The 13,746-nt window shown below is 32.2% G+C and overlaps 1 protein-coding gene across 7 annotated transcripts in view; it reads left to right on the forward strand.

The window, feature by feature from the left end:
• Positions 1-4,642, forward strand: part of dnc (phosphodiesterase dunce) — a 1,099,286-nt gene extending 1,094,644 nt beyond the window's left edge. For 6 of the 7 annotated variants that reach the window (XM_069818411.1, XM_069818412.1, XM_069818415.1 and 3 more), the window contains one exon: positions 635-4,642. In XM_069818411.1, the coding sequence (XP_069674512.1) occupies positions 635-735 (101 nt within the window). In that variant the 3' untranslated portion in view covers positions 736-4,642. The remainder of the gene's footprint in view (positions 1-634) is intronic. The other variant, XM_069818417.1, reaches the window with a different exon arrangement.
• Positions 4,643-13,746: the final 9,104 nt, after the last annotated feature.

Consider the following 13,746-nt stretch of genomic DNA (forward strand, 5'->3'; position numbering starts at 1 on the left):
GTTAGGGTAAACTTGAGCAGCTTCGAATTTCCATCAATCTTAACAATGAATACATACTGTATTTTCGCTTTCTTACATTTTCACAGCAAATCTAATTTCGAGGAATATTGATTTAGAACATATCAATAATGTTTCGTTTTTCCCGGGATTTAACATAAATCGTATAGGCATAAAGAAACGAATAAACGGAAAAACATACATCCGAAATAAATTATAGAAATTTTGTCGAGATCTCACAAGAAAAAAAAAAAACGATTAAGTGTGGAAAACGCGTGAGTGCGAAATGTATAAAAGAAGTCTTACTGTAGTAATATTAAAATCAATATAATAATGTTCAAAACATTGATTACATGGCTATGGTTTTTATTAATTGTTTTTGTGAATAATAGGCCTATATGTGCCGAAGAATTAAATTTTAGAGAAAATATTTTTAATTAAGTAAAGTGTTTAAAATGAAATAGTATAGATCGTTATGAAATTATGAAATCTGTTCAATTTCTCTAATATTTTTAAACTAATAAACTAGACTATATTGATGAAGAAGGTAAAGAGAGTTTTTGCTTGCACGAAACTATTTTAATTACAAGAAATTCCTACTTTGTTGTTAAACTGGAAGTTATATCGTATTTTCCAGGTCAAGATCGAATCCGGTTCCAGGTGACACTGGAAGAGGGAGAGGGTGAGGGAGAAGAAGGAGAAGAGGCTGGAGGCGCGGGTTCGGCAGCGGGAATGTGACGGAGGTTCCTGGGACTATGTAGGAAACTGCACGAGAAGGTGCAACAATGGTGGAGAATACGCCAGTGAGACAGGCTTCAAGTGCGGGAAAGAGGATTGTCTACACCAGCACGGCATGGACGAAGTATTGGGTCATCATCACCTGAGATATCAACATTGAGAAGCCATTGATTCCATCGGATGGAAGTGTGTACAACAACACCATCGAGAAGTGAACGGAAAGAAAAAGCACTTTGAGATTCCATTGTGTGTTGTAACATCACATCATCATATCTCACGCAGGAAGGAGAACAGAGATAAAGCAGAAGAGCGAGAACGGCAGTGAGGAATGTTGCAGCACCCAAATAGGGCGTTGAAAAGAAGTGGAAAGCCATTATTTCTTCAAAACATAACCTCAGTTTCATTATTACAGAAAAGATTAGCTATTGGAAGAAGTGAAACAAGCTTTTACTTTGATGTAAAATGCTGAGGAAATACGAAGGGTACTAATTATCCAATAGAACTTCTTCGAAGTGGCATCAGATTTGTAAATGTACCAGCTATAAGAAAAGGAAATTATTTATTTAAATATGTTAATAAGAACAATATTGTTTTATGATATTATGTGTAGGAATTTCTGGAGTGAAATTTGGCATGTTGAACATGTATCCAAAGCACATCATTAAATTGAACTTTAAACTTTATTTTAGAATTATTAGTACATGGAAAAATGTTCATTTTTCTGTAAATATTACATGTATATTATTTCAAGTTCAGTTGAAAGATTGCTATATTGCTATTTGCCCCAATAAGACTGAACCCAGAGCTTTGTCATTCTATGTGTTGACCCAGCAAGTTATATTTTGAATTATAGGAAGGCTCTGTGTAATATTGTTCGGGATCAGTAGTCGATTATGTTTGTCGGGTACTTTCAAGGCCTTCAAATACCAAATATAACAAATGTATGCAGCATCGTAGACTGTAGTAATCCAAGTAGGCCGTGCAGCCAATCGACATGGTAGAAACTGAAATAGATATTTCTTACCAAAAGATGTTTCCTTTCTTCTTAACTCTACTGAGGTAGCAATGATAACGGAAATGAGACTCTTGGGGCTACATTGTAAGTTGAAATAATTATACATGTTTCTATGCTTAAAATGTTGTTTCTTTGTGTAAGAACTAGTATTACGTGGAATAGGTTATAGGGTTGCAGTATGAGTATGGTATACATCTAGGGTAAAGCCAAATATGTATGAAGAAAGGCAGAGAATCTTCTAAGCTGTAGCTTGTACACGAAAGAGTAAATATGAGAATGCTGGAATTAGAATCTATAAGATATCCCAGGAAATTAATGAAAAGTAACCGAATATCGAAAGATTTTCTGGCGTTTTAGTGACTTCTCGAAAGATCAATGTAGATGGCTCATGCTAGCTCAGGAAAACGGATTGAATTTATTTATTGTCTGAAACAGAACAAAAATAAAAGAGAGAAAGAGATTTGTCGCGTATACTGCAAGGCTTGTCTTTGAAAATAGAAGTAATTTTTTGGCAATATGTTATAGGGTAATATGTTTTGATGACTTAGATAATATAATAGGAGATATGTAATAGGAAATATTTAAAATAATTTTACTCAAGGTATTTGTTTTGGTGCAGGTCACCGAAAATGGAATTTACGAAAGTCCGACTAACTTTTAGCCTAGCCCATAAACATGTATGAAGTGTTGTGTCTGTTAGGCACTTTTACCCAGCCTATGCCTCAGTACCCTGCCCCATCAGATGGTATTCATAAATATTATGAACAAAATATGAAATCGTGGTGAAATATGTCAACTGACTTTTTTATTCGGTGTAACAATTTTTTGTTACCTCTTCGAATCGCGGTCGGTGGTGAACGCATCTATGTCTGAGAGGCATAAATATGAACTCTGAAGAGAGACAGGACGCGGGACGTTACTGGATATTAACTATTTAAATAAACAAAATATGCTTAATAATACAAATCTCTATTATTAACAAGGGTAAAAGCAGGGTCTCCACCACACAAAAATACACCGTAGGCATCATATTTCTCTTTACATTGACTTAAGAGTAAAATGTGTAATTGTAGATATTGTTGCGTAAGAATACAGACCCTGGCGGTATAAATTATTTTTTTATATATAATTGATGTTGTGATTATTTTACAAAACTTTGATTTTTTAATGAAAAGTAAAAAAAAATACACGTAATGTTGTTTCATTCATTTCTTTTCTTTCATTTTTCTGTGGCTTCATACACCAGAAAGTATCCTTGTGAAGAAATGTTTTGCAGATTTGGCACATAAATGTCAGAAAATGTGTTGGGATAGAAGAAGCGATGAAGATATGGCATTCTTAAATCTGTCCACTATTTTCTAACATCAATATCAACCTTTAAATTTCATAAAATTCCTCCATAAAAAATATAATAAAATTATACATCCTTTCCAATCCTGATTTTCAAAATTCCAAGTTGTTATATTTTTATGATTCTACATTTCATAGCATATAATATACCGTAATCTACAATTGACAGTAAGTAGAATGCCATCTAGCACTCTCTGAATACCTTACTTATTAATTAGAGTCATTAAAGTCGTATAAACTTGTTATGAAATGTACAGAATTTTATTGCTTAGAATGGAAATTGCTTGCTGTTATTTTTTTTAACAGATGACGGAAATCACAGACTTTTCTTTAAAGATAAAGACACTGAAACGCGCGTTATATGCTTTACATAAATCATGTAATTATACGAAATTATTTTTGATCAGCCTTTCTGTTTTTGAGATTTATAAATAAGTTCTCTCAACCTATTTTATAACTTATTATTTTGATGTTTCTATGCACATATTCTCTACCATGAGGTGTCTATTGATTGGAGAGATTGTTATTTCACAATACAAAAAATTCCACTCCTATTATCCTACTACCTCTATAGTCAATAATTACCATAATTTTATAGATTGCACTTGGACACTGAAATTTAAGAGAGCTCATAAAACTGGATACAGAGAGTCTTCGTTGGTATCTTACAACTGACAACACAAGTGTGGAAAGATAATCACAGGTCAGTCACTTCCACAGGTCACATCATAATAAACAACAGATGCTGTTTTGTCAGTAGTCTACACAGATGTAAAATGAAACTTTAATATCTTAGTTTTCAAGGCAGCATAGAAGAGGGACATGTAATAGTTCCGAATTTTCAGCTGATAAAGTTCTTCAGTTAGAAGAGCAGAGAGTGAAACTTATCGTCCAGGATAGTGACCACCCTGAATCTCTCTGGTAGGTTATCTACCTTAAACAGCAAGGTACTGGGTCTGATCTCCACTCTGGATAATATGTTACATTCTTCAAATTCTGGAGGATTTCACAAAGACATGTTGTTACAATTCGATGAAGATTCAGTTTGTATGAATACTTACTAAAATAGTTGATCCATACTTCGAATTTGTAAAACCCACATCAATCCTCAAAATTTTACTATATACAGTTAATTCACAAATCACTGTAAGTCATCGTATTATTTCTAAATCAACATAATTTCTTTCAAGATAATATATAGGTATTCTTATTTGTCATTGTAATTGATAGAACATTTTCATTAATGAAGAAACAACAATAAATTCAATACATCTATAACACAATTTATTATGGCTAGTCACAAGATGCACAGTTATAAATTTAATTTCGTGAAAGTTCAGGAGAATTTAGTGCTCCTCACTGACATCTTATTCGGGAATATTAATTAAAAGACATTCTACAGCTGTTCTGTAAGTCTACAGTACAAAACTACAGGGAAAATATTTTCCTCTCTAGCATAAAACATTAACAAGAATTTCTAGTTGTAATGTACCACCGAAACAAAAGAAGTTGCTTTTAAGTAAAAAAAAAAAAAAAAAAAAATCTTGAATTATCCTTTCCCTTTTCTAAAAAAAAATTTAATCTATTAAAAATGATCTGCATAATAAAATATATGGGAATGTGTAAACTTTTGAAGTGAAACTGTTTAGTTTCCATGGGCTTTTGAAGGAAATTCTTGCAAAACCTTATCAGTATGCTTGTAATGGGATGTTAATCCTGTTGTACTTACGTAGGAGGATTGAAGCTGAGTAACTGATTTTTATTATCATACCGATATAAGAATATTTTGACATTTATCTATTTTCTTATTTATATCATCAAGTGCCTACAGTATTACATTTCATCACTTACCATAATATACGTTATAAAATGCACTCATAAAATATAGTGTTTTCTTGAAAATATCAGGAAACGAATATAAATGATACATAGAGAGTGACGTTGCTATCCAAGATAGTGTTAAAATGGAACATTCGATGATAAATGAGTAATGATAATGAAACTTATGTCCTCTTTTCGATTATTCACGTACAAAAAAATTTCAATAATTCACAAAATAACGCAAAATACGACAACTTTTTTCAAGGGAATAGTTCCAAGTGAAGAATTTTTAGATTCAATATCTCGCAATTAAATTCAAGAACTAAATTTATTCAAAATATTGAAGGGTTAACGTTGTCCTATATAATTTATTTTTGACATAGGATTATTACGTATATTTTATTTTAATCAGCAGCTTACATGGCACAAAGTAAAGAAAACACTGGTTAGAGTTCAAAGTGTAGCTGAAACAGCTATTGTATTTTTTCTCTTTTACTCTATGCCAAGATATATTTCTGTGAATTTCTATCCCAACAAATGTGTCAGAAATTATAATTAATAAAAGGCATCTGATGCTTTAATGTAAGAGATTAAAAATGAACATTGTTCCTATTTCTTTTTTATTTTATTTTAGTTTTAATCCGCCAGGGATATGCATAGAAGAAATGAGACCTACCTAAATTGTTGGTTATATCGTTAATGTAGAGTCGTGTGATATGTTTTTGGTGTGTGATGCGTGTTACTATTAATATTGTGTATATGTCATGTACAATAATTCTTTTGTCTTTGTTTTTTCTTTGTTCATGCAAAAACAAAACAAAAAAAAATAACAAAAAAACTGAAGCAGAACAACCACATCAAATCTACGGCTATGCATTTTTCAAATTTGTAGAACTGATCGACTGATGGACAAACAGATATTGCAAGCACAGATATCCAACCCCTGTCTGCCATCTTGGTCTCGTAAAACAGTGAACCAAAAATATATATACATATATAAATATATAAATATAAATATATTGAGTGAATGTTACATATGATTTTTCCTCCTCAGCATTTCTCTCTATAAATTATTTTTCTAACAGTTTTGCTGGCTTAAAAATGTGAATTACAGTATTTTAATGCAGTGATGCAGCATTCATGAAGTATGCTAGTGAAGCTTTTTGCAGTTTATATGTTGGGTACTGAAATAGTTTTACAAAATTGATGGAAAACTAATATCATTTATCGCTCACCACAAGAATTAGAAATTGTGATCCTGATGGCTGTGACGATGATTTTTTTAAGTCGTATTGGATTATATTGCAGTTAGTATGTTATTTGAAATCTTAATTTTTATGCCTAAAAATGTTTTTCATAGACGTAATTAAAATGACATATCACAAAAATTTCAATCATAAACTTCTATTATACGAAATCTTTACATAAATTGCAGAAAAATTAATATATTTGATTGTTCACTTGTTAATTATTATATTTTCCTTGTAATGGTACTATTTTTAATTATTTCATAATTTACAATCTAAATAATGGATGGTTATGATTGAAATTGAATACAGATACAAAACATGATTTCCTAAAGAAGCACTTATGTACGAAAATTATTTTATTTTTCTGTTTTAAGAACAGTACTTCGAAATTATTAAATATGGCTGTGACCTTGTTGTAAATTTTAAATCTTCAAACAATTAAAAAATATGTATTTAAAATTCGACAATGGAGAACAACAAAAATTACTTATGATATAATTTACTATATATCAGTAAATATCATCAGTTTAATGACGGTCAAAAGTTTATGAAGTTAATATTTTACTTATTAAAGTAATAACTGCTTTACTGTGTTAATATTATGGTAAATTACCTGGCTTACTAATTTCGATGTGGTTTGCGTCATTCTCCGAAGCCTAGTTAGTTCCAATGCTATCTTCAATAGGCTTCGAAGAATAACCCAAACCACGTCAAAACTAGTTAGCCAGATAATTTACCCTATTATTAACACAGAGAAGCAGTTATTACTTTAATCAGTGAGTATTAAAAGAGTGTATCCAAGAATGAATAATATTCTACTATAAGAAAAATATCTTCTGAAAGTAATTTGAAGCATACTTTCACATTTGAAGCTTTATTTCTCTATGTAAATTTTTAAGTTTGGAATTTAATTCACTGCTGTAAGCTTACTGTTCACTGTGAAAGATGTGATTGATCTGGACATTCTGTTATAACTTAATTAAAATATTTGAATACATAAGGTTCATAAAATTAATCGAAATCATTTACTAAAAATGGTTTGTGGTAGAGTCAGGTTTTTTCAACATAGCGGTATTTTTTAAAATAATACTAACGTGTCAAAACAAAATCATGAATGATAACTGAAATCCACAGTTCGGTGACAGCTAAATGATAGATAATTTAGTTTTATATATGGGTTTATAATGCATTTTATGATGCATCGATTTCAGTACACAATATAAATTGTAATTAGCTTAATGGGCATAATCTTTCCCTCAGAATAGGTTAAAAATGTTTATTAAATTGCTGTCTTTTAAAAACATCTTTGCTATGGTATATATATATGGTTTCTATTGTAAATATTGTAGAGAATCCGATAAAATTGTTGTTAAAAGAAATATCAATGCGAATCAATATTTTTGTGATTTCTAAACCTCTCCTTACCTGAAGATAATGTTTGCAATTTGCTCTCTTTGACAATGTGTTGTGGTATTTTTTTTTTTATATAGTTTGTAAAATCCACAGGGGATGCTAAAGTGAACAAACATAGAATTATATACAGTATAATAGTTAGAATGGTGACTAAAGTTTCAATGTCCCCCAAGAAAATTTTAGATAGGAATTGTTAGTAAACAGAATATGCATACTCAGTGTTCCCTATGCATTGCAAAAAGAAGGCTCTCCTTTATTTCACTTACTCACTGTTTTTCTTCTTGTTGGCTTTCTGAACCGTTTCTATAACTGTTTGGCACAATATTATACAATGTCTACAACCCTGGAAAACCTTTCAAAGTTGCACTTTTCAAAGTAAATGGTGTTAGATGATTAAAATCCCATCACTCTGGATACGAAGAATATTATTTCTTGAAGCGGTAAGAACTGCAGTAATCCCTTGAATTAAAAGAAATTTGATATTTTATATAACATTTCATACTGGGATTACTATAAAATATGTTGTTATATATTATTTTATTCTTTATGACTTTTACATACCGGTAGCTAATTATTCTTCGTTAATTAAAATAAACGGAGTGCACAGAGCATAATGAAGTTCATATTGTAGGGTTTGTAGACATAATTTTGTAGGATCCCATGTAGTTAAAGTGTACGAGTCTCGTGTAGGTTTTCTTGAGTCGTGTGTGAAATAAACTCACAGTGATATTATATGATATGCTTCTAGCTACATGAGATCCTTAGTATGCTTTAATAGTTCAATGTAGGGTGCTATAAAGCTATTTACACCTTTATCACAATATATTGAACAATATTTTTCTTGCATATGAGTTATAAAGTAGTATTGCATACAACTGTCCAATAAAACAAATGCAAAATAAAATGCCTATATGCCTTTCTGATACCAACTAATTATTCAAATTATACAGGTCACAATACAAGAATTGATCCTCTGCAACTATTGTAATCACTTTGACCTTTATACATGAAAAGATACCACAAATATCGCAGTATTCTGACCGACTAAGTTTGTTATTCTGATGAGAGAGAGAACAACTAGATTTTCACTTGTTTTTTCAGTAGTCACTGTTTTCACAACATTATAATCAGGTTCTGATTTTAATACCTTTGTGTTGAGAAAGTCATTTTTTTACATTGCTGCTACTTCCATTTCTGTATCTAAATTTTTATTACAGTAAACTTAATTATTACAACAATTAAGAGCTTAAACATTATAATTAATAGTAATTTTTGTTTGTAAATTGTATGAAACAATAATTATTGTACCAATTTTTATGTTGACTAGAAGTTCACACAATGCAACATCACTTCACACATATACAAACATACACAAAGTTATTTATATACACGTAACACACACAGGGTGCACTATATACTGTATTGATATTCACAAATGTTACTATATGAAAAAGTGACACTATACATCTAATTGTTCTCTTAAATTCTGCTGTGTTCTGTGTTATAGTAAAATTATTCGTTCACTGCATACCCCCAAAACTGCAGCTTATAGACATGCTTCCATGACAATAATGTATACGTTTAATACCAGTCAAATTATTTTAAATTCTAATTCTAATTTTTTTACAACATGATTGTGATTATGTGGTATAAAAATATGGTAATTTATTAATCATTTTTGGCTTAACTTTTACGAAATAAAAAAAAAAATCAAGCATATGGAAGCTGTAAAGCAGAGGAGACATTTTCTCCTTTATTGTTACATGCACTGCTTCCATTTTTCTCACCAGACTGTTTTATTAAGATGACACTGACATAATTCCCAGGCGGAGTTGTTCTCTACAGTAATGTGACACTTAGCTACAGAAAATTCATTAAAACATTCAAACATTAATATCAACTGCATGGAAGAATATACAGTCAAATTATAAATCATTCTTTAATGTGATTGAAATATATTAAGCAACAACTTCATTTTTTAAATTCATAGCATAAAAGTGAAGTCTGAATGAATATTTTTTCGTATGACAGTAATGATTCATCAATGTTCTTTAATATATTTTAGAATACGTAATAATTTGCATTTTGTAAGAATTAATAGGATCTTGGCTAAATCAAGCAAGAATGATGTGGTATTAAACAGTGTACTTCTGCATCTTATTTCACCAGTCTTAGTTACCATGATAGGGACAAATATTGTACAAAGGTGTGATATAACTTATGCATATATATGAATACCCTATGAGATTTCCGTTGTTATTACCACTACTGTTAATAGTATTACCTTTTTTAACGGTATTAAGAACATTATTCTGTATGAAAAAATGCTGCCACCTGCATGTAGCATATTTCCAAAAGCATAGAAGTCTTTGTGTTTTTATTATTTTCTTGATCGTATAGTATGGTTCCAGTGTTGTGCGTTTGACAAAGTGTTCCAGCACCAGTTGTAATAACAACCAAAAGTCACTATGGTCTATGAAAGTTGAATTGTATGGGAATATTTTTTTGTCATTATTTGAGTTCAGATGTGTGTATGTATGTTTTCTGAGGAAGAAACTCATAATGGTATAAAAATACCCAAATTTTGTTTTAATTTTCGTTAGTTTTTGGGGATGTGATTGTTGCGCAGATATCATCCTGATCGTATGATCAATTGCTACTTGCAAAAACTGGTTACCTGGATTCAACTAAGTCATGTCCATAAGAGGAAATGGTAACTTAAATGTGTCACCAGTAAAAATGAGTACCTCACATCTCTGCAGTCCAAATCAGTCAATAAACAACCTTGAAGCTTTTATTAATATTATTAATAATTTTTACTCATTTAATAGTTGTGTAAACACAATTACCTTTTTCCTTGATACATAAATAGGTCTAACTCATCCAGCAAAAGAAAAACCCAGCCTTACAAAGCAACAGATAAATTTGTACGAGATGGTGGAATAGTAATTGTACATCTGTGAACAGTTTAATGTTTCACGGAGACTTTTATCCATGTCTCAACCGACTATCCTGTCTGCAGCTTTCCTCCCACTCCTCACCTGGAGAACGTGACAAGGTTAACTCGGATACTGGAACCCTTCCATAGACAGCAGGAATAAGAATTATGCTAACAGTGGAACAGTAGCTGATGTTGAATGATCAAATTTACGGTAGCAGTTTTGTCCACTTCCAGTCTCTCTTTCAGGTTACCTTCCTAGCAAATATTAGCTCTTTCTTTTCCTTTAGCAATATCTCTCAAGACATTCATAATTAACCACTTTTAGTAGAACCATATCAATTAGCAAGGTCTCACAGACCCTCATCCTGCCTGCGGTTTTTCTGTGGTATGTGTAAAGTACTGTATAGAAACACGTCAGGATGAGGTTTATACGAGTACTAATTTCACAGTTTTCAAAAGGCAAAGTAAACATTGGCACTGGTGAGAAAAGGCAGAGGGTGTTTTCGTTGTTACCCCTCCCTCCATCCAGCAATTGATAACCAATATTATTAGAATTGTCTTCAGTGTTTTTTTATTTTTTTAACTAATGGTGGGTTCTTGACTTACCCATATGAAGCCAGTTATGTAAACCAATTTACCGACAGAATCATTACCCAGAGTGCGCCTTAGGAGGCTGGTCTACGCTACTCCTGGGATGGGATGGAAATTTGTTAGAATGCTACAGGGGAACCAGAGCTCCCAAAGAAAACCAGTGTTACCTGGACCACGGGCTTGCCCAACATAAGTTATAAATCTGAATATGCCGGGCATCGAATTCTCAGTGGAATTTATAACTGCAGACGCAAACAACAAGATCTGTTCATTAAAAATATCTGCTAAATTATACTTTTATTTGGTAATTTTGTAATTCTAATGCTACATTTACACTTTACTTTCATAGACGGATAGATTACAGAGGGATGAAAGTCAAACCTGAAAGAGTTAATATGTAAATAAAAATAAATAATGTAAATAAAAGTTTACTATGTAAATACCAGTAATAACTTTTTGCATACTTCAGGTCAATCATTTCAGGTAGTTGACATATTCCCTTCTTAGCCCAAAAAATAAATTTCAGTCAAGTATACTTACAGTGTATAAATTCAGTTTTAGTATCATACAATTCCTATAATTATAATGACACAATATTCGATTAATAGTAAGTTTTACAGTACCTTGACACAGTGCTGCCCATTATGGGAGTGACGGACATCATTCGAGTGGGGGGACCTACCCAGACAAAGGGTATTTTTAGAGAGAAGAAGACACAAAATATTCACAAAACTTTTTTTCTACATGAAAGAAGAATTTTGTTAAATCACATATTATTTGAAATAGTAATAATGTTTTAAACAAGTTTTGAGAAGTGGATCTTTGGGTTATATCAGTAGACCGTTTTTAGTATTGTTGGGTTCCTGTTTCTGTTGTGTGTTATAGATGCCTAGTGTTCATATAACTGATTTTAGATTTTGATTAGGCCTAATGTTTATGACATTAGTGATTGAGGTGGTGATGCATCGTGGTATATAAATTTTCAAACCGGCATTTGCCTTTCTTTTTTTTTTAAGTTTATTTATATATGCTTTAACATTTGTGGTCATATCATGTGGTATGTTTAGGACCTTAGGGTAAACCAGCAAGCTGTTTTTACTATTGTTGAGTTCCTGTTACTATTGTGTGTTGTAGATGGATTGTGTTCATGTAACTGATTTTAGATTTTGATTAATGTTTATGATAACTTACTGGTGATTCAGGTGGTGATGAATCATGGTATGTAAATTTCCAAACTGACATTACCTTTGTGACTGAGGGAAACCATGAAAAACCGCAGTCAGATTGGCTGGCCACAGGTTTTGAATCCAGGACCTCCCAAATGCGAGTCTCAAACATTACTATCTGAGCCATCTCGATCGGTTATTTCCTTCTTTGTGGCAGCATTGTAATAAAACCTCCTTTGCTTATTCGTGCAAGTGCTGTATTTGAATTATAGAATTTCAATATTCTTTAAAATATTGGAGAAGAGATGGGCCTGGCAAATGTTTGTGGGGGGGGGGGGCACAATTTATTTGAGCGGCCCTGCTCGACGCATGGAAATGTGCTAGAGACAGTGTTTGTTTTACCTCTCAACAGTGTGTTTCAGAAATTAGGTAACGACTGTAATATTATTTTCAAATATTCAGAGTGATTCAGAACTTATGTTACAGAAGAATACAGTACATAGAGGGTACTAAAACAAACATTTTTCATTAAGCAATGGGTGTCCTATCTCGCACCAGTATGGCGCTACACTTATTTCATTGTTGTGGCTGGTGGGTAATCATTCATTCAAGAGCCAGTGGCTTGACTCTTTGATGACTAAGCTTTCAATGAAAAACAACAGATAATGACGCTTGACAACTTGTACATTACAGAAGAGCTTCGAACTGACGCCCCCTTCCTTGTAAACAATACTGGCATCATCGAAGCATTGACTGTCACTTTGACATACTGTTCAAATATGCCAGATATAGTATGCATGGTGTTATAGGTATCGACAATCCATGGAAGAAGATCATCGACATGGTCTACAGGTGTGGCATACACTAAGGTCTTCAGATGTCCCCACAAGAAGTCAAGTGGATTAAGATTGGTAATGTTGCTGGTCATGGGCAGGGACGTCGCTAGGGGGGTGCGAAAGGGTGCGCAAGCACCCCATAAAAAATCGGAGCGCCCCTTTCCGCACCCCAAAGGGCAATTTATTAAAAATAATACTAGGCATAAGTTATTTTGAAGAACAAAAACAAACAAACAATTTCTTGGATGTGAAAAAACCACGTCCCTTAGTGTATCATTATGGATGTAATGAACAATAATAATAATAATAATAATAATAATAATAATAATAATAATAATAATAATAATAATAATAATAAACAGATGTATAGTATGCGCGCAAGTGCATGAGAGAACATTTTGGATCTTTTATGTACTGTACCACATTTTTACAGCTCGCACCCCATTTTTAAATCTCGCACCCCATCTGCACCGCCCTTGCTCTGATCCTGGCGATGTCACTGGTCATGGGACCGAACCTTGATAACCAATCTGTCACCAAATGTTGCTGTCAGCTGTTGCCTTGCCACAAGACTGACGTGCGCAGGAACTCTGTTATGCTGCAACCATGTCTTGGCATATATTACGAG

Source organism: Periplaneta americana, chromosome 2 (assembly GCF_040183065.1).
Source record: "Periplaneta americana isolate PAMFEO1 chromosome 2, P.americana_PAMFEO1_priV1, whole genome shotgun sequence".
Lineage (NCBI taxonomy): Eukaryota > Metazoa > Arthropoda > Insecta > Blattodea > Blattidae > Periplaneta > Periplaneta americana.